This window comes from Schistocerca piceifrons, chromosome 1, assembly GCF_021461385.2.
Source record: "Schistocerca piceifrons isolate TAMUIC-IGC-003096 chromosome 1, iqSchPice1.1, whole genome shotgun sequence".
Classification (NCBI taxonomy): Eukaryota; Metazoa; Arthropoda; class Insecta; order Orthoptera; family Acrididae; genus Schistocerca; species Schistocerca piceifrons.
The window spans coordinates 759,895,072-759,918,341 of NC_060138.1; the positions used below are offsets into that span (position 1 = coordinate 759,895,072).

Genomic DNA, 23,270 nt, shown 5'->3' on the forward strand with positions numbered 1-23,270 from the left:
ACCAGCTTGCACAGTGCCTTGTTGACAACTTGGGTCAGCAGCCTACTGGGGTCTGCACCACAGTTGAATACTACCATCAGCTCTTACCAACTGAAATAGGGACTCATTGACCAGAATACAGTTTCCCAGTTATCTAGGGCCCAAACTATATGGTCATATCCCTAGGAGAGGTGCTGCAGATGATGTCATGCTGTTAGCAAAGGCACTCGTGTTGACTGTCTTCCGTTATAGCCCATTATCATCAATTTCTGGTATACTTTCCCAACGGATACATTTGTTGTACATCCAACATTGATTTCTGTGGCGATTTCATGAAGTGTTGCTTGTCTGTTAACACTGACAACTCTATACAGACGTCTTTTTCACAGTCATTAATTGAAGGTTGTCAGACACTGTGTTGTCTGTCGTGAGAGGGAATGCCTGAAATGTGGTATTCTCAGCACACTCTTGACACTGTGGATCCCATAATATTGAATTTCCTAATTATTTCTGAAATAGAATGTCCCATGCATCTACATCCAACAACCATTCTGTGTTCAAAGTCTGTTAATTCCCATCATGCAGCCACAAACATGTCAGAAACCTTTTTTGCCTGAATCACCTGAGTATAAATGACAGCTCCACCAATACACTGCCCTTTTATACCTTGTGTATGCAATACTACCACCATCTGTGTATGAGCATATCACTATCCCACGACTTTTGTCACCTCAGCACATCATACCATATAAATAAAAGTTATTCACTAAAATAACTTCTGGGATATTAAACAACATAATTACACCTGCATTACATTACATTTGGCATGAGAATATTTTAATATACTGCAAGCGAATTTTTGTCAGACGTGTGGTCTTAAAGAAGAGGGAAGATGGAGATGTAGAAACTACACTAATTCCTTTACGCATTATTTGGTGGGAATTTAAAATCAAGTGACACCTTTCAAATGGTTGCATTCTGGCGTTCCATGTTCAAATGAATGTTGTGCTGTAACTCAACGAGTTTTTATCGTGGCTCTCTCTCTCCTCTGCTGTTCCATTAAGAGAATAAAAGCATTTTTCCCAAAGGCATACCATAAGGCAATAAACCAAATTCAATTTTTTAATTACTTTAGTTCAACATGTTAGTGCTCAAGAGAGTATATTCTGGATGTAACAACCAAAGATGTTTTTTCTACCCTTTCTCACACCAAGACCATATCCACAGACCAGCATGATGCTTTACGAAGGAAGGAAGGAAGGAAGGAAGGTCTGGGTTTTTTGTGTCTTATTGAAGACAAGGTCATTAGAGATTGAAAACAAGTTCATATTGAGCAAGAACTGGGAGGGAAACGATTCATGTCTTTTGCAATGGACCCAGCCTAGCATCCAACTTAAGTGATTTAAGAAAACCATAGAAAACATAAATCTGGATGGTCAGATGGGGATTTGAACCACTGTCTTCCTGAAAGCGAGTCCAAAATCTTACCACTGCAGCACATCACTTGGTGGTGCTTTAAGAATAGTTACACAAACCTTTGACATACTTTATCCAAAGATGAGACTGAAATGGATAAGAACTACTCGCAAAAATAAACTACTTTTCCACTAAGTGTGTGGAGTTATTTGCAGCTATTAATAATTTTATACCGGTAGTTTTGTCAGGATTAGCACAATATGAGGTAATTGACCTTTGCTTGATGTGAACAAAATAAGTCTGGAGGTTTCACGGAACAAAACTCTTTATTTCAGTAACAGTGTCCGCCAAACAGATTGAACCAGTGGTTAATCTCTAAGTTGAGTATGAATCCAAACACTTAACTCACAGGTGAAACATTTTGAATGTGCACATAACCCAGGAAGAGGTAAAACAGAAAAAAATGGTCACTGACGCTGTATCCCTGAGAAATTGGTACTCAACAATACATAACAATATGGAATAAACAAAGTCATATAAAAATTCACAAGCCAAAGAATAAACAATACAAAAGAATATAGAACATATTATGAAAAATAGCACCCCTGGTGGTTGGCGAAGAAGCTGTTTGACAGCTGCAACTCATTTGTTAACACAGATCACACACATACAAGACTGTACCACTGAACACTATAACATCGCCAGTTGACACAAACTTCTTAGCAGATGCTACATCAGCCCTCACAACAGAAGCACAGCATCATCACGTAACTGGGCCAGGAAGTGTACATGGTGACCGGAATGAGTTGTGCACTCTTTGTCGGTCAGTGTCGGCTGGTTGTTGCTCCTGCGGGAGGAACTGTGTCACCTGTACTGAAGGTTGCTGTAGTCTCAGTGCTATGGCAGCAGCTCTTCTTTGAACAAGTATGTAGGTTTGACATGGTTAATGGCAACAGTCATTGGCTTGCCGTTTACGACAATGTCTAAAGTCTGTGTGCTTTGTTGTAGGACATGGGCCAGTGATTGGTGGTTGCAGCGGTGGCTTAATACTGTCTGTTCAAAGCATCACATACACACAGTTTCCCAATCACAGAGCACATAAGTTGTTGGAGCACTGTGTCGGGATGTGGTCTCTTGACCGTTGAAGGAATTCCATCTGATTTTGAGTTGGTAGCTGCAGTGAGCTGGCCTCGACCAAGTCCCATGGAAGATGCAGTGGTTCACTGTAGACTAATTCCACATCTCAGGAGTCCAAATCTTGGTTATACATCATTCTTAGACCCAGGAGAACATTCCGTCCACAGTCTTCTGGCTTCTTCTTCAAGTTAAGGAATGAAGGCTTTACTCTTGGAGCATTTCCTTCCTCATCTGATGGGTATGGGTGTGTGTGTTCATCTTTATTTTAGTGTTTGGCTAGGGTGTTTGTGGGACGTGTTTTTAAACATCAATGGGGAAGTTGGTTATACTTATTTTGTGATGTCTATATTACCTATCCAGGAGTGCGATAGGACGTCTATGTAGTCCTCGCTGTTCAAGTGGGACTCCAAGGTCCCTTATAAGGGGGTTTGTGGATGTTGCCGCTTTTTGATAAAATCGTCTGGCGATTTGTTGGTGTCGCTGAAGTACTTCTTTCTCTTCTGCTGCTTTGTGCAGATAGCGGTGTGGGAACAGCGGAGGTACCTGACAGACTCGTCGTAATATCATGTTCTGCAGCGTCTGGAGTCGCTGTATGTACGTTCTCGCTGCACCACCCCACACTTCACAGGCGTAATCAAACAGTGGTTTTAGGTACAATCGGTATATCAGCAGGCCGTTTTCAATGGATAGGGCAGAGTGTTGATTGATAATGGGGTACAGTGCCCCCATACGCTGGTTTATCTTCTGCCGGGCTTCTTCAATTTGTTGTCTCCAGGTGAGTTTCCTGTCCATCAGGACTCCTAAGTAGCGTGCAGCCTCTTGCCACTGGAGTTCCATATCGTAGATGCGGAGTCAGCGTTGAGGCATTGTACATTTCCATGTGAAGATTATGGCTTGTGTTTTTGCCAGGTTAAAGCTGATGCGCCACTTTGCTGCCCAGTCTTGTAGTGCATCGCAGGCACTTTGTAGGCGTGGCACAAGTACTTCTTTCCAGCAGCTGCAGGTAAAGATCATTGTGCCATCTGCGTAAATGGCACGTTCGACTTGTGGAATTGTAGGCAGGTCGGAGGTATAGATGGAATATAACACATGTCCAAGGACGGATCCCTGTGGTACGTCGGCCTTGATTTGTTTTGCAGCAGAGGTCGCATCTTCAACTCTGACAGCGAAGGTATGATCTTCTAGATAGGAGGCAATGAGCTTCACGTACTTGGTTGGGAAGCCGAATCGGCAAAGCTTCCAGATGAGGCCTGAGTGCCAGACACTGTCAAAAGCTTTAATAACATCGAGCAGCACAGCTCCGCAGTATTCTCGATGATTGAATGCAGTGGTGATGTACTCCACTGCCCTGAGTATCTGCTGGGTGGTTGAGTGTCCACTTCTAAAACCAAACTGTTCCGGCGGCAGAATCTCCTCTTGTGCGATGATTCGTTGCAGCCGGCTGACAAGTAGTCGCTCGAAGAGCTTACTAATGTGTGGTAGCAGGCTAATTGGATGATAGCTGGAGGGTTGCTTGTGATTATTCCCAGGTTTGGGCACTGCAACTACAATGGAGTGCTTCCAAGCTCGTGGGAATGTAGCTGATCGAAGTATCCAGTTAAAGATGGCCTTCAGGTGAACGATGGCTGACCATGGGAGTTGCTTTATGATGCGTCCAGGGATAGCATCCACTCCAGGGGCTTTGTTGGCTAGTAACTGCTTAATTTCTTCTTGCACTTCTTCTGTTGTAATGGGTGGAATTGGGTCGTCCTCTTCGTCTGCAGCCTGTAGAAGGGTGGCGACGTCCCTCTCAATGGTTTCCACCCTCTGCTGGTCTATGCAGTCCTGGAATGGCTGGAAGTTTGCAGCGAAAGTGTTAGCCAACATGTCAGCTTTCTCCAGTGGGCTGTAGGCTGTGTGGTCTTCAGAGGTGAGTGGTGGAATTCACGAACTTCTATTAGTGAGGAAGCGGACCAATTGCCATCCAACCAGGTCCTGGGTGAAGGATCGTCAATTTATCGGCCCATAGATGGTTCTTCTGCTCAATGACACCTACCCGTATGACGCGTCGCAGCTGGTTGATTCTCCGCTTGAGGGCAGCGTCCCTGGTGATTCTCCATTCACGGCAGAGCCTGTTGCGGGTACGGATAGCGGCGAGAATGTGTGGCGGAAGGTCCAGCATCCGTAAAGTGGTGGGTTTTGATGGGTGTGTTGTAGCATGAAGTGCTTCAGTAATATTCTTGGTGAAGTGGTCTACGGAGGCTTCGGTGACATCCTCTTCTGTATCTATGACAGTGACCGAGAAGTCAACGTGATCCCGAAACCTCTGCCAGTTTGTCCTCTTCAGATTAAGATGTCCGGGGTAGTAGTCCGGGATGATGTTCAGCCAAAAGAGGACCAGAAGGGGATCAGAATTTAGTTCATGTAGCACTTCTGCATCCATGAATTGATTGTGGGATACCCTTGGTGACAGCGATGTCTATGATGTCCAGTCGGCCGTTGGATGGATAACATGTGGGTTCCTCGGGTCCACAAGCAAAGGCATGAACTTCTTCCATAGCCTGTAGGAGACGTCATCCGCTCTCATTAGTGGTGAGAGAATCCCACACAGCATGCTTGGAGTCTAAATCTCCGGCTACAAACAGTTTGCCGGGGTGATGCAGCAGCGTGTGGGCATCATCCAGTTCCAACACTCTCCGTGGGCTGCGGTACAGTGCGACAAAGGTAATAGGTCCAGTCTGGGTTTCAACTAGAACTGCAGTTGATTCTATGTAGCATGTGATTGGTGGTTGAGCTTCGAAGTGATGGATGGAGTTTCAGATGAATATGGCTGTTCCCCCTCCATGTGTTGGGTGTCCATCCTGTAGCAGCAGTAATTTGGAATATTACTGCGGATGCTGCGCTTCAGAAAAGTTTCACTGACCATGCAAATATCTATATTTCAGTCGATGAGAAACTGCTGCACCTCTCGTAGATCGTGCGTGGCATTTTTGGCATTATAAGCTACAATGCGGAGTTCTTCCAGATGTGGAATTCTAGCCATGTTGGGGTACTGCTGAAACTTCTCTTACTGCCTGGACGGCTCTGCTGACCGTTGATTCACCGGTGGTGGTGATGATTACTGGAAGTTGTGAGAGTTGTCTTGTGACTTTTGCCAAGGATAATGTAACTTGCGTCAGAAGTTGCACGATGGCTGAGAAGTCCTGTTGTGGTGCGTGTTGAGCAGCTGGAGGCATCTGTTGTGGTTCCAGTGGTAAGGCTCACTGACTCACTGCAGGTGGTGGTGTAGGAGGCTGAGATCATTGTCTCACTGCGTCAGCAACACTGAGTTCTGCTCGAATTCTGGCTGCTCTTCAGTCCATCAGTGTCGGCCATGCTTTTTCTTCGGTGGTCGGTGGGGCTCGTGGCTGTCAGTGGTGATGTCGAGCACTGGTAGCGGTGTTCTTGTGAAGAGGAGGGAGGCCTCGTTGCCGCCTGCTCTCCTGCTTGTGTTTGATGCATGACCAGAAATTTGCCGGATGCGATCTGCCACAAAGTCCACAGGTGGGCGGTTCTTCCCATTTCCATGTGCATTTCTTTGCTGCTGTGTCCCCTGCCGCATCTAATGCACATTAGGGGTATAGTGCATAGACGCGAGACGTGCCCGAAACCTTGGCAGCGATAACACTGCACTGGTCCCAGTGATTTACGTAGTTTTTCAACTGTAGTGCATAGGTTGTAGAACCTGGTTAGTTTGAAGACTTCCCCGTGAGCTGGTGTATCTTCCAGGATGACAACCCGATGTCCAGTGGGGCGATTTGTGCCTGGCATGCAGTGAAAATCAACACGTGATGCAACAAATCCCATACCTTCAAGCTCTTCTTTGACGTCTGCGTTGGAGAGCATTTTAGGAATCTTATTAAAGAGCGCCTTGATTGTTGGAGTGCATACTGCGGAGAATGTATAATTAGGTATTCCGTCTCATCCTAGCTTATCCATAACCAAGATGTCATCGTCCTTTGATGAAAGGTTCAGCTTCAGCGTGTCTTCACCTGTTTGGTTCACCAGGAACGGCATTTTGCAGTTGGTCTTGAGCCAATTCCATAACTCCTTGTAGTCTTCTTTGTATTGAAGAACTATCAGAGGTACTTTTCGCTGTACTGGTGCTGGTGGCGACAGATCTTCTTCCATACCATCTCCACCTTCGCCTTCGTGGTCATGTGTAGCATCTGAGTCTCGTGGCTGATCCATTCTTGCACACTGTTGTGCCGCTAACGATGATGTAGCTTCTTGTATCGTCTGTCCAAGCCCTTGTAAAGGCTGAAAACTGTTGGAAACCGGAAGTTCCCAGGAGAACACTCAGAAAGATGGAAGTCCAGGATGTACCATGGTACCTAAACACCGTTTTGTGGGAATGGTGCCAGCTTTCAACCATGCCATTACTAGTGGGGTGGTAGGTAATAGTGTTATGATGCACATACCTGCAGAAACTAGCCAATTGGTCAAACAATTCTGATTTAAGCTGCTTCCTTTGATCGGTAGTTACGTGGAGTGGGCAATCAAACCTAGCTGGCCCAATTGACGTGAAGACAGAGGCTAAGGTTACTGTGGCGGTGATGTCCACAGGTGTTGCCTCTGGCCAGTGCATAATTCAGTTGACTGTTGTAAGAAGATGTTACCGGCTGTTCAAGGAGGACTATGGTCCCACAACATCAAGATGTACATCACTGAAACAAGAGGTTGTGCCTGGAAAGTTACCCACTAGCGTGTGTACCTCCTAGGGGACACCACCTTACAGTAGGCACCTTCAGTGCTGGGCAGGAGGGTTTGTTGCACTTCATTGAAGTCTAGAGCTGTGTCAGTGGTAGCATAGCTACTGCAGGGTCACCCAAGGTGGAATGGTCTCGATTGAGGAGCCATACAAAGTCTGTCCCACAACAAAGAGCAGGCAGGGCTCTAGAGGCATAGCGAAGCCAGTTTCCATAGAGCAAACCTATTACAAATACTGATCTTCCAGGTCGAGGGTTGGTCATGGGGCTTACACCATGCTGTAAAAAAACAATATCATGAAAATTCAACAGAAGCTTCAGAAACTGGATGGAGAACATGTATCACAACCCCTGCAAAGGAAACAGATAAAGGACATGACAATAACATCATGGAATGTGAGGACAATGCTTCAGCCTGGAAAAATGAAAGAAATAGCCAATTAAATTTTAAAATTTAAGTACGATGTCATTGGGCTACAGGAAATAAGATGGCACGAACACAGGCACATAGAAAAAACCTGAGTACTCATTGGTATACAGTGGACCAGATGAAAGAACAGGCCAATTTGGAATGGGGTTTATAATAATTAGAGAAGTTAGGAAAAGCCTATTAGAATTTGAATCCATAAATGAAAGGATATGCAGACATAGACTAAGAAGGAAATTTAGGAACACATCAATAGTAAATGCATTTGAACCAACAAAGTAAAAGGACATAATAAAAGAACATCTCTAGAAAGACTTGGAAAAAGTATGCTGTGTAGGGCCTAAATATGACCTGATGCAAGTAACAGAAGATTTTAATGCAAAAATAGGGAGGAATGAACATCAATATGGAGCTTCTGGAAAGTATGCACTACATGAAGAAAATGTAATAATGTGACTATTAAAAGTACCTGCTTCTCACACAAAAGAATCCATCTGGGTACCTGGAAGTTTGCAGTCAATGGAGTAGTCAATCAGACTGACCATATTTTAGGAACTGCACACCACTCCACATCAACTATAGATGTACAGAGCTGCGGAGGACCAAACAGTAACTTAGACCACTTTGTGAGAAAATCAGTTTTGGGAAAGAAACTGTCATTAACAAATGGCAACAGAACAGAAAAGAAGATGAACTGGAATACTGACAAACTGAAAATCCCTGATGAAGTAAAACTAAGCAGAAAGTTGAGCAATGAAGAGACTGCAGTAGGAGTAGACAAAAGGTGGAACAGGATTGAAAAAGCCATTAAAGATGCTGCAAAAGAAATAACTGGCATAGGAAGGAACAGAGGAACACAGGAATGGTTTGACAAAGATTGCAGGCCAGGAACAGAGAAAAAGAACAGGACAAGCATAAAAGTGCCACAGAGAGAAACCAGAAATAATGTGGAACAATATAGAGAATTCAGTAAAAGAGCTAACAGATCATGCAAAAGAAAGAAAAGAGAGTGGACTAAACAGAAATTTCAAGAACTAGAATAGTTAACAGAACAGGGTGAAATAAGAAAGTTCTACCATGCTGTAGGCAAAATAAAGAACAGATTCCAGCCAAAAACAATGACATGCCCCAGTTAAGATGGGAAAATGATGGGGGAGGATAAACAGATAGTGAGAAGAAGGGCAGAGTATTTCAAAAATACACTGAATGCCAGCTTAGAAGCTGAAGAGACAGCTGCACAGTAGGAAAGAGTGGAGCTGGAAGTAGACAAGGATGCCAATAAGGCAAGAATGCCAACACCACAAGAGTCTCCCAGGCTGTGCACAAGACAAAAAAACAATTAAGCCCTTGGGGAAGACAGCATCATCCCTGTATTAATAAAAACTGGTGGGGGCTGTAATGAAGGAACTGCACATATTAATATCTGATGTATGGGAAACAGAACCTATACCAGATAATTGGAAAACTGGAATAACAGTTCCCATTTATAAGAAAGAGGATAGAACAGCTTGTGAAAACAATAGAGGTACAACACTCCTAAGCACAGATTATAAGATCTTCACAAATATATTAGACAAAAGGATACAGAAGTGCGCAGAAGACATACTAGTGGAACATCAGTGTGGCTTTTAACCAGACAGAGGAACAACTGATCAAATATTTGTGATAAGACAAATCATGGAAGAGTTCTATGAATACAATATAGATCTGCATTTCCTATTCATTGACTTACAAAACATAGGCTGTTTCTGCAATAAATGATGTATTCACCTCCAAATAGTAACATCCCACCAAAATCTCCATTTTGTTAAAAGTGTCACTTAGGTGGTTTCTGAAATAAATGATTCAATTGCAAAGTCAGTCATTAAAACATGTAGGTTATTTCCCATTGACTTACAATCATGAAATTTGGCTACAAGCAAGGTTTCACAGACAACCAATGGGAAAAAAATCCGAAAATGGTTAATTTATAACTACATCACATAAAAAAACTTGATTGTCATTTGTTATTCAAATGTCTACCTGTCTGTCCACCTGTTAAGATCCCTTTTTCTTTGAAACGGGTAGACAAATTAAGTTGAAATTTATGTCACATACTAAGATCTATGGTCCCTAGGTGGTGTAGAAAACTTAAGCTTCAAAGTCAATGCAAACAAAAGATGTGACCATTTGCGACAAATTCATTGCTGGAACAAAATATTAGGACACCCTTTTAGAGGTTTCTAATTCACGTAAGATTTCTGTTGCAACAGAGCATAAGGTGTACATGAAATGATTTCATTTACAGATCAATAGCACAAGTGGTTCTTAGGTGCCAGGTATCAACCCATGCTGAAGCACACTTATTAGTACGTGGTGTCGCCTACAAGACAGTCAATTCAGGTGCTGACTCTACCATCCAGTTGATCGTACAGATCGCAAAAACTGTCCTGGGATATGCTATGCCACACCTGCTCAACCTTTTCACATAGTTCTGTAACAGTCATTGGCTGATGAGTGCATGAGTCACTTCTTGTCTCACCGTATCCCACACTTGCTCGATTGCAGGCAAGTCTGGAGATCATGGTGGGCAACGAAATTGCTGCACGTCTTGCAGAGCACACTGAGTTTCATGGGCAGTGTGCGGGTGAAGATTATCCTCTTGAAATAACACAGTGCCATTTTGTTGCATGAATGGCAAAAGAATAGGCCCAACAGCATTCTGCATGTACCCAGTGCTGGTTAGCATCCCGTCTGGAGACAACATAGGTGAACACGAGTTGTAGCTTATACACCCCAGATCATTAGGCCTGGGGTGTCGCCAATGTATTTTAGACAAATGCACTCTATGAGACAGCATTCACTAGGTCTACATTGTCAGTAGGTCTACATTGTACGTGCAAATGACCATCACTTGCATGCATCCAGAGCCTGCTTTCATCACTGAAGACCACAGCTTGCAATTTCATCTTCCAAGTGTTCCTTTGATGGCACCAGTCAAGCCATGCATGTCAAGGTTGTAATGTGAGTGGAAGATGGGCAGATGTGTGTGCTCAAAGTCCCACTGCTAATAACCAGTTCCCAACAGTTCATGTTGACACATCTGTATTCACATGCCCTCTACCTGTGCTGTGGTGGCTATATGATATGCCATTGCTGCCCTTACACTACAACAATCCTGGTGGGCATCTGTGCTATGTGGATGACCAGAACCTCATCTACTAGTGTGAGAATGTTTACATGACCACTGATACCAGCATTGTTGCACAACTGACACAGCGCATCCAACTTATGTGTCAATTCTCTGAAAGTACCATCCTGCCACTCAGTACACCACAATTTGACCCCTTTCAAACTCACTCAGTTGGCTGTAGGAAGCATGAGTGCATCTCTGTGGCATGGTTGCTTGCTTTCTTCACACATCTGCACCATAATTAGCATTCTGACTGTGAGCATTCCCTATTAAAGGGCAGAGACAAATGGTGCACTGGTAGCTATGCCATTATGCTATTTAATGGCAGACAATGATGAAACCATTATCAGTACATCTACTATCACCCATGAGGCATATGCCATCATCAGGTCAAAACTGACAAAGTCTTTCCCAGTGCACTAATTCCTCCTCCCCCCCCCCCCCAATCACCCTCCCCTCTCCCACTCCAAGCAGTATATTCTGATACGTGCAAACTCACTCATCAAAACCTACAGGATACTTCCCATTGACATAGAATCGTGCAATTTAGTTAGAAGCAAGGTTTCATAGTATGTATAATGGAAAATATCTGGAAAGTGATAATTGTAATTATATCAGAAGAAATTTTTTTTTTGTCATTTGCTCTCTAAATGTCTCTCTGTCCATCTGTTAACACCCCTTTTTCTCAAGAACAGGTGGACATACCAAGTTCCAATTTATGTCACATACCAAGGGTCATGGCCAGGTTACCTTCGGTTGACCAAGAATCATTAAATTTAGTGAAAAGCATGTTTTCACGGTACACATCAAAGGGAAAAATCCAAAAATTGTTAATTTGTAATTATATCATAGAGAAAGAAAGAAGCAGTCGTTTATTATCTGAGTGCGTGCCTGCCCGTCCGTCTGTTCAGATCCCTTTTTCTCAGGTAGAGGTAGACACATCAAGTTGAAATTTATATCACATACTAACGTCTATGGTTCCTTGGTGGTGTAATGAATGTGAGATATGGCCATTTATGTCATGTATTTTGATACTCAAAAACTCACTTGTCAAAAACTATAGGGGATTTCCTGTTGGCCAAGAATCATGCCATTTGGAAAGAAGAAGGCTCAAAATAAAGTAAAGTGAAAGAAATCAGAAAATTGTTAATCTGTAATTATATCACACGAAAAAATATTTCTTTTGTCATTTATTATCCACATTCAAACTTCGAATTAAACCATTGTATAAAGTCTCAGAATTCCCAGGACCTATGTCTTGCCAGTATCGATCTTGATAACACGCAAAAATCATCAAGATTCTTGATTCCTGGGATGAATGAACTGTCTACATACATAATTAAGTTTATATGGAACCCTCTCTCCCACCCCCCTCCCCTCCATGAACCATAGACCTTGCCCCACAACGGAGGGGTATCTGTTGAGAGGCCAGACAAACGTGTGGTTCCTGAAGAGGGGCAGCAGCCTTTTCAGTAGTTGCAGGGGCAACAGTCTGGATGATTGACTGATCTGGCCTTGTAACACTAACCAAAATGGCCTTGCTGTGCTGGTACTGCGAACGACTGAAAGCAAGGGGAAACAACAGCCGTAATTTTTCCCAAGGGCATGCAGCTTTACTGTACGGTTAAATGACGATGGCATCCTCTTGGGTAAAATATTCAGGAGGTAAAATAGTCCCCCATTTGGATCATCGGGCGAGAACTACTCAAGAGGACATCGTTATCAGGAGAAGGAAAACTGATATTATACGGATTGGAGCGTGGAATGTCAGATCCCTTAATCGGGCAGGTAAGTTAGAAAATTTAAAAAGGGAAATGGATAGGTTAAAGTTAGATATAGTGGGAATTAGTGAAGTTCGGTGGCAGGAGGAACAAGACTTTTGGTCAGGTGAATACAGGGTTATAAATACAAAATCAAATACGGGTAATGCAGGAGTAGGTTTAATAATGAATAAAAAAATAGGAGTGCGGGTAAGCTACTACAAACAGCATAGTGAACGCATTATTGTGGCCAAGATAGACACGAAGCCCATGCTTACTACAGTAGTACAAGTTTATATGCCAACTAGCTCTGCAGATGATGAAGAAATTGAAGAAATGTATGATGAGATAAAAGAAATTATTCAGATAGTTAAGGGAGACAAAAATTTAATAGTCATGGGTGACTGGAATTCAAAAATAGGAAAAGAAAGAGAAGGAAATGTAGTAGGTGAATGTGGATTGGGGGTAAGAAATAAAAGAGGAAGCCGCCTGGTAGAATTTTGCACAGAGCATAACTTAATCATAGCTAACACTTGGTTCAAGAATCATAAAAGAAGGTTGTACACATGGAAGAACCCTGGAGATACTAAAAGGTTTCAGATAGATTATATAATGGTAAGACAGAGATTTAGGAACCAGGTTTTAAATTGTAAGACATTTCCAGGGGCAGATGTGGACTCTGGCCACAATCTGTTGGTTATGAACTGTAGATTAAAACTGAAGAAACTGCAAAAAGGTGGGAATTTAAGAAGATGGGACCTGGATGAACTGACTAACCCAGAGGTTGTACAGAGTTTCAGGTAGAGCATAAGGGAACAATTGACAGGAATGGGCAAAAGAAATACAGTAGATGAAGAATGAGTAGCACTGAGGGATGAAGTAGTGAAGGCAGCAAAGGATCAAGTAGGTAAAAAGACGAGGGCTAGTAGAAATCCTTGGGTAACAGAAGAAACATTGAATTTGATTGATTACAGGAGAAAATATAAACACGCAGTAAATGAAGCAGGTAAAAATGCATACAAACGTCTCAAAAATGAGACTGACAGGAAGTGCAAAATGGCTAAGCAGGGATGGCTAGAGGACAAATGTAAGGATGTAGAGGCTTATCTCAGTAGGGGTAAGATAGATACTGCCTACAGGAAAATTAAAGAGACCTTTGGAGAAAAGAGAGCCACTTGTATGAATATCAAGAGCTCAGATGGAAACCCCGTTTTAAGCAAAGAAGGGAAAGCAGAAAGGTGGAAGGAATATATAGAGGCTCTATACAAAGGCAAGGTACTTGAGGGCAATATTATGGAATTGGAGGAGGATGTAGATGAAGATGAAATGGGAGATACGATACTGCGTGAAGAGTTTGACAGAGCACTGAAAGACCTAAGTCAAAACAAGGCCCCCGGAGTAGACAACATTCCATTAGAACTACTGACGGCCTTGGGAGAGCCAGTCCTGACAAAACTCTACCATCTGGTGAGCAAAATGTATGAGACAGGCGAAACACCCTCAGACTTCAAGAAGAATATAATAATTCCAATCCCAAAGAAAGCAGGTGTTGACAGATGTGAAAATTATCGAACTATCAGTTTAATAAGTCACAGCTGCAAAATACTAACGCGAATTCTTTACAGACGAATGGAAAAACTGGTAGAAGCCGACCTCGGGGGAAGATCAGTTTGAAATCTGTAGAAATGTTGGAACACATGAGGCAATACATACCTTACGACTTACCTTAGAAAATAGATTAAGGAAAAGCAAGCATACGTTTCTAGCATTTGTAGACTTAGAGAAAGCTTTTGACAATATTGACTGGAATACTCTCTTCCAAATTCTGAAGGTGGCAGGGGTAAAACACAGGGAGCAAAAGGCTATTTACAATTTGTACAGAAACCATATGGCAGTTATAAGAGTCGAGGGGCATGAAAGGGAAGCAGTGGTTGGGAAGGGAGTGAGACAGGGTTGTAGCTTCTCCCCAATGTTATTCAATCTGTATATTGAGCAAGCAATAAAGGAAACTAAAGAAAAATTCAGAGTAGGTATTAAAATCCATGGAGAAGAAATAAAAACTTTAAGGTTCGCCGATGATATTGTAATTCTGTCAGAGACAGCAAAGGACTTGGAAGAGCAGTTGAACGCAATGGACAGTGTCTTGAATGGAGGATATAAGATGAACATCAACAAAAGCAAAACGATGATAATGGGATGTAGTCGAGTTAACTCACATAATGCTGAGGGAATTAGATGAGGGAATGAGACACATAAAGTAGTAAAGGAGTTTTGCTATTTGGGGAGCAAAATAACTGATGATGGTCGAAGTAGAGAGGATATAAAATGTAGACTGGCAATGGCAAGGAAAGCATTTCTGAAGAAGAGAAATTGGTTAACATCGAGTATAGATTTAAGTGTCAGGAAGTCATTTCTGAGAGTATTTGTATGGAGTGTAGCCATGTACGAAGTGAATCATGGACGATTAATAGTTCGGACAAGAAGAGAATAGAAGCTTTCGAAATGTTGTGCTACAGAAAAATGCTGAAGATTAGATGGGTAGATCACATAACTAATGAGGAGGTATTGAATAGAATTGGGGAGAAGAGGAGTTTGTGGCACAACTTGACTAGAAGAAGGGATCGTTTGGTAGGACATGTTCTGAGGCATCAAGGGATCACCAGTTTAGTATTGGAGAGCAGCGTGGAGGGAAAAAATCATAGAGGGAGACCAAGAGATGAATACACTAAGCAGATTCAGAAGGATGTTGGCTGCAGTACATACTGGGAGATGAAGCAGCTAGAGTAGCATGGAGAGCTGCATCAAACCAGTCTCAGGACTGAAGACCACAACAACAACATGGAACACTCAGTCATACTTGCGCCTAGTCAATTTTCTTAGTCATTAATCAGCACACTAATGATTGAGCATTTTTGAAATTTTCATCAATATCAAGGGTACACAGTAAATCAGAGCATGTATCATGCCCCAAACACTATAAAGACTTACATATTGGCACAAGATTGTCAATGAACACACCAAAAAGCAGGATGTCCAGTGATTGTCATATGTTCTTATCATCTTACTTTGCAATCCTTCATTGACACAAATGAGCGTTATGCATGTTTGATAATGATGAAAGAGTTGAAAATGGCCAATCACTAAGGTGATGATTAATAAGTACAACCAATGCAGAAAACTGTTCTGAAGAGAGAAATTAATTTGGACTGTGGATTCCAGCGTACAAAATAAATTGTACTTTATAGATTAGTTTCCTACAAAATACAGGGCAGTCCATAGCTAACTTTGGTTACTATTATCCTTCCTGCTTAAGTGGTTCAAAACACACGTGGTTCAGCCACTGCTGGCAAACCTTTATTGGTTTAATAAAAAAATTTAAAAAAATCTCACTCCTCTGTTTGTTATTCTTGAGAGAATATATGTATGTTTGGAGATATGGGCACATTGATGTAGCCTTAATTTTAATTTTTGGACACAATAATGTTGAAATTTTTTAGCAGATCATTATTTAGAAACTGCATCTTGAATAAAGACTATGAACTCAAATTAGTTCCATTGAAAACTATACTTAGCACAATTACACTGATGGAAGAAAAATTGCAACACAAAAAGTAATAAATGTAGAGTGTTCAAATTTCAATTTGTCTAGGTAAAATATTTGAGTGATTAACATTGCTAGAACACAACTTAATGTGCACACGAGATAAGCCACTGCAAATGTGAAATTCTGATACATTAATAACTGGCATAACTGTCAAAATGTTGGGCTGGAGTTCCATGCCTGTTGGTTGATTGATACAAGGATGGTCAGTGCTCTTTGTGGATGGTGTTGAAGATGCCATCGAATGATGTCCCACATGTGCTCGATTGGAGACAAATCTGATGACAGAGCTGGCCAAGGCAACACATTGACACACTGTAGAGCATGTTGGGTTACAACAGCGGTATGTGGGTGAGCATTATCTTGTTCAAAAACACTCCTGGAATGCACTTCAAGAATGACAGTACACAGGCCATATCACCAGACTGGCGTACAATTTTGGAGTCAGGTGCATGGGATATCTGCAAGAGTGTTCCTGCTGTCAAAAAGATCACATCCCAGACCATAATTCCAGGAGTAGATTTCGTCTGTCCAGCATGCAGACAGGTTGAAGTCAAGTCCTTAACTAGCCTCCTCCCAACCAACACTTGGCCATCACTGGTACCAAGACAGAATCAGCTTCCATCAGAAAACACAACACATCTCACCCTGCCCTCCAATGAGCTCTCACTTGACACCACTGAAGTAGCAAATGGCAGTGGTTTGGAGTCAGTCGAATGTGCCCTACAGGGGTCCGGCTTGGAGCTGTGCTTGAAGTAACTGGCTTGTAACAGTTTTTTGCGTCACTGTGGTGCTCACTGCTGATCAAATTGCTGCTGCAGATACAGTATGACAGAGCCATATGATGAACACAATGGTCTCCCCTCTTAGTAGTGTCACATGGCAGTCCAGAGCCCGGTCTTCTTGCAACTACACATTTTCATGACCACCACTGCCAGCAATTATGCACAGTGGCTACATCCCTGCTAAGTGTTTCTCCAATATCACAGGAAGAAAGTCCAGCTGCTCGTAGCCCTATTACACAACCTTGTTCAAACTCAATGAGGTGTCGATAATGGTGTCTTTGTCACCTTAAAGGGCATTCTTGATGAACATCAACACACCACATCCAATCTCAGATGTAACCAACACTCAACACTGTTACATCATGTATTTAAAGCAAACCTGATACACATCCTCATAGTGGTGCTACTTGCACCACTCTTATGCGACTGGTGCAAAATCTGAATAGAAATCATCTTTCAGATGTAGAAACGAAGCTACCAACTTTTGTCTATGTTGCACAACTCTTTCTTGGTGTTGCAATTTTTTTCTTCTGTCAGTCTATGTACTATATAATCTACCTAAATTTTTGACAGCAATACAATGAACACTATAAAAGAAATGTTCATGATTAAAACACAATTTACAATTGTATAGTTATTTATTGACAAGTCTTTACACTAGCAAGTTTCAGTGACTCAGCCCCATCTTCAGCTGTACCTATAAATTGTAGGTCAAGGCATCCACGTCATAGATAGCTTGTAAGGCAACACATCTGCCATACATGGCTTAACAAGTTACCTTTGACATGGATTCTCTGAACTACTATTTATAGATGCACTTGAAGATGAGACCGAGTCATTGAACCCTGACAGTGCAAAGGCTTCATTCAATAAATAACCATATATCTGTATCAGACATTTTAATGATGAGCATTACATTTAACAGTTGTGGATGTCCCACTAGCAAAAATTTGTTACTACAAGACCACTTTATTCTTTTGTGGGTGGTAACTTGTTATTCATGCAATCTGTATTTATGAGGGAAAAACACACACACACACACACACACACACACACACACACACACACACACACACACACAAAGCTAACACCTACTAGACTTTAAGGAACAGAATACAGTATGCCTTCATTTGAACAGAAATTATATCAGTATAAAATTAATGCAGCTCCATGTCACCTTACATTTATTTTGCACAATGCTCTCAGCTAATGCTGTCTTGGATTTAATTTCTTCAGCATCAGGAGGTGGTCGTCTTCCTTTCAGGTAATTGTTCAGCGCCTCTGCCTGCTCACATAGGGTTTTCAACGAATGTTCTGAAAATATGAAAGTATTATCTTATTTTCTCATATTCTACATCATATGCTGCTCTGAAGAACAAAAATGAAAGTTACACACTGCAATAGATAAAAAAGAAAATTTATAATATGCCACACTTCACTGAAGGATTCATTGACATTGTATGATCACAAACAGCATATCAAAATATGATACAATCTTGTACTCTGCATTTATATAACCCTCTCCTGCGGATAAAGATAAGAAGGAAGAAATGAAACCCGGAAGAAGAACCTGGAGTTGCACAATCCTACTTATAAAGGAATTAAAAAGAACAAGGCACCAACTGAGCACCAAAAAGGAAGTTAACATACAAATCTAAACTTCATACAATGTAAGTAAGTTCCAAATAGCCTGACACAATGATTGCTTCAGCATCTGAAGTCAGTTCCTTCCAGACAAGAGTCTCATCTCTGTTATAGTGTGGCGTCACTCAAGAGGTAAAAGTGATTTACTATGTGCACCATACCATACAATGGATGGACATCCTTCTCATTTGTCACAACAACATTATTCCATGCTGAAAGTGTTATTCAATGTTTTTGTGTCATTTTCACTGGATTCAAAATGTTTATACATGGCCACTGGCAAGATCTCAATAATTTATTGCAATCCCTCTCAACTCATTTTCCTGCCTTTTTTCCCTTTGTTATGTAAGCTCAGTGGTAATATAATTCTCCACTTTAGTGTTATCTTGTCCAGTCTCCAGTGGTGATGAGAATAATTTCTTAATCCATTCCTATTGCATCACTTGACAGAGATTTCACCAACCAAATTACTTTATACCATTGTGACAAAAATGGGAATACGAAATGTCAAGTAACCACAGTGTCAACATAAAATCATCAAACACTGATTTCATGTTTTCGGTTTTATCTCTGTTGGTGATTATCATCAATAGATGGAAACAGTAAGAGTAAACATTATATACTATGAATCACCATAAGTACAACTTATCAAGAACTCTCCATAATTGTGAAACTCTTACCACCAAGGAAGCTTTTGTTTTTGAGAACTTTCATAGTTCTATCAATTTCAGGAAAGGGGGTTAGCAATATTTCTATATTAACATGTCCTTTTGTTTCTTCAATTAAAGTATTTGAGCCTATCTTTTCCACAAGATTAATAAAATGATTATTACAAGCACTATTAATTTGTGAACACAGTTTAGGCACTCAGTTTAATTGTGATACTATCATGAAAACCTGACTTGCCATCCTCTCTCTCTTTCCACTATGACCTGTATAGTTTTAATTTTATCACGGTGTCGTGGTCTACAGTCCAAAGACTGATGTGATGCAACTCTCCACACTAGTCTATTCTGTGCAAACCCTCTTCATCTCTGAATAACTACTGCAACATATTTCCATTTGAACCTGCATAATATATTCATGCCTAGGTCTCCCTCCACAGTTTTTATGCTGCACAGTTTCCTCCATTACCAAACTGATGATTCCTTGACGCCCTGGGACACGTCCTATCAAGCAATACCTTCCTTTATTCAAGTTGTGTTATAGCTATCTTTTTTCCCCAGCCCAATTCAGTATTTCCTTATTAGTTATTATTCTTCAGCACTCTTCTGCAGCACATTTCAAAAGCTTCTATTCTCCTCTTGTCGGAACTGCTTATATTTATTATTAATTTCTGTCCTGATAAAAAGTCACACTCAGTGGAACTTTCAGCCTTCCTAGCCCAAGTGGTTTACACATCAGCCCAGCTGGCTCAAACGAATGTGGTGCCAAGTGCAGTCTTGCTCGCACATAACTTTCCCACACTGTCAGATTAGTTATTTGGTTTACTAGGGATAGTCTTCTAATTATACTTATTAAATCCCAAATAATGCAAATCAATCACTACAGTGTATATGCGGAAAAGGAAAAAAAATTCCCGAATTTCTTCACAGGTATCCCGGTTAAAAAATATACTTTTTCCCGGGCGAAAATACACTTTTTCTGTGCTAAGTGACAGTAGGTTTGCCATAGATTTTCCCTCAGAACTGTAAAACTTATCAATCTTTGAATAGTTAACGTTTTATACACTGGCATAGAACTTCTCGGTGCTTTAGGGGGAGTGGTGGTGGTGGTGGTGGGGGGGGGGGGGGGGGGGGGGGGAGAGAGAGAGAGAGAGAGAGAGAGAGAGAGAGAGAGAGAGAGAGAGAGAGAGAAGTTTTGGAAAGACCTCTGGCAAAAAAAAAAGGAGAGAAGTTTTTGGCAGACCTTTGATGTACAGCAACATGATGCTGCATATTTTCATGTTACATAAGTATAAATTCGAACTGGACCAAACACAGCACATTAGTTCACAGAGCGTTGAAATTGAGATTGCTATGCCCTTTTCTAAACCAATAAAATCTCACGCCACATGGTCTCGCCAGCCAATGACAGCAGATATTCAGAGCATAGGACAGATGTTCAGTCAGCCAATAGCAAGATCACTGTTACATAGCGCAAACACACAAAGAGGAAAAGTTAATGGTTTATATTAATACAGATAGTGTAGCTACAAGAAACGCTGAGCTTTCACGTATGATATTGGTCTCGAAGATTAATAAGCTACAAGAGAAACTAAGCTCTCACATGTAATATTGATCTTTTTTTGCGTGTGTTATACTTTAAGATACATCACACAAATGTGACAGTAAATTTAAAATAATGACATAAATGTGTGGTCTTCTGGGCTCAAAATTCTGTGGCTGGTCCTCAAAGTGTTCAGTTCTAAACGAGAGTCAAATGCTCTGTGATTTAAGAAATTCATCCCACTTTCTCACACGTAACATAATTCATCTTGCGTTAAAGGAAATTTACTTTGAAAGTAAGACTTTTCAAACCACCATTCACAATACTATCCTGAGACTGTTAGGAATATGTTCGTTTTAGCAGTTGCCAGAGAGCTCCAGAAAACAGGCATTATTGTGCAAGCATAGTTGCAGTGATGTGGGAAGCCAGCATGTTCGTATGTATACAGCATTAAGAGATCAACATTACGTCCTAAAAGAAACAGGACATCAGAGGATACTCCAAGAGCATTGGAATTTCATAAACCATACTAAAATACATAATTCGGCTTGAAGTGCACATTGGTTTACCTAGATTCACAATGAAGTAGGTCCTACCTGATATTAAGCTTTTCAGTGTGGTTTTTGGGATGTAAATTTTCTTGGAGTACCAGTACTGAACTATCTCATGTTTGGTTCTTTATGATGGCATAATGCCATACATGGTAGCAGATGAAAACATGCACTTGAAATTCAGCAAACAACTGGATCTAGCCAATACTGTGGAATGAAATACTTTGCTTCAAATAAATTGACTGCCTCACAATTGATGCTTGACAGCTAAAAACTTGGAAATAAAATCAAATCAAAAAACTGGAACTAATAATATATTTTTGCCTTCCATAATTATGTGAATGTATTTTAATTCACTTGATAGCTTCTGGCCACAGAAATCCGTTTTGTTTTCGTTTGACGTGGGAGCTGTAAACAAAGAAGAAACAGCGAAATAAGATAAAGCAAACATGGGTCACGTGGAGACTACCCCCCCCCCCCCCCTCCCCACTACAACTGTAACAATTATTCGCATGTGCGTATCTCGCAGCTGGGATGCGCGAGAAAAATTTTTCTCGGTAGCATCTGGCTGTTGCTGCCGATACAGCTAACAGCCACAATTCAAGTAGCCGGAAGTGGGAGGAGGTACTGCTCATATGCGAGTCTACTGCACATGCACATGAGCCTGCTGGCAACTGCTCAAACAAACCCAATGTAAACAGTTGCGACGTCACGCTCACAGAAAGCAGTTTATTGTTACGAGGTATTACATAGTCTTCATCCTAAGGCCTTTGACATATTTTTGCTATTTGTGTACGCTTGTACATGCACAGTGTTTTGTTGTTATAAATGACGCTTTTCCTTTGCAACTAAAGTTCTATTTTTTCCTCTCATTTATATTTTATTTCTGCAGTATTATTCTCCAGTAGCAGGATACAGTAGCATTCTTTGCTAGAGTATCAATACTTGCCAGTCAAAACTTCAAAAATTTAACTGAAAAGTAAAACAGTGAAAAATTCCCGGAATTCTGAAAAATTCCCAGGTTTTTTCCGGTTTTCTCCCAGATGAAGAAATTCCTGGTTTTCCCCCAGATTTCTCAGTTGTCCCGGGTCGTATACACCCTGATCATATGTTAACAAAATTGAAGGAAATGCATTCCTGTAGGGAGGAATCACTGATAATCCCAATGTAAGAATCCATTAACACATGGTAGTATTAACATAGTACACAACATCAAAGACTTACATCTTCGCCCTATAAGTTTTAGGATGTTGCCAACAGATGTGAGGTATGCCACAGCATATGCATCACACTGGATTGATAAATATGGTATAGCAAGGTGCACAGCACAATGGGCTATTGAGCTCGGGGAGGGGGACTAGGGAGGGGTGGGGGGGGGGGGGGGGGGGGGGAGCTGGACTGCTAGCACACCACCTCTGTTGCAGTGGGCTGAATTCAGCTTGCCAATGAAGCTGACCAGACAGGCTAGCCTATGGCTTGAACAGTGCAATACATTTCCTGTTCACAGAACACATTTAACATTAACATTTCATTCTTAGTCCCCTTCATAGCTGAATAGTCAGTGCATCTGACTGCTGTGCTGAGGACTAGCAGGGATTTCTCCCTGGTGGGAGGACAGCAATAGTGTGCACACAGCATATGAGACCAACTGAGGAGTAACTTGAGTGAGGAGTAATGGCTCCATGGTTGTGGAAACCAATAATGGGCAGTAAAGAGTTTTGTAGACAAAACAATATATCATATTATCATTAATAAGATACAGTCATTTCCAAGCATGAGGATTGTTTCTGTAAATATAATGGTCAAAATAAATGTTGCTTTATTGTCAATACTAGACATAACAGAAAACGTAGCTGATTTTGT

The 23,270-nt window shown here is 41.4% G+C and overlaps 1 protein-coding gene across 1 annotated transcript in view; it reads right to left on the reverse strand.

The window, feature by feature from the left end:
* LOC124788488 (methyltransferase-like protein 17, mitochondrial) overlaps positions 1-23,270 on the reverse strand; it is a gene marked incomplete in the record, with an annotated part of 112,510 nt that overhangs the window by 85,642 nt on the left and 3,598 nt on the right. The window contains 1 exon segment of the mRNA XM_047255761.1: positions 18,187-18,318. Coding sequence (XP_047111717.1) covers positions 18,187-18,318 — 132 coding nt within the window.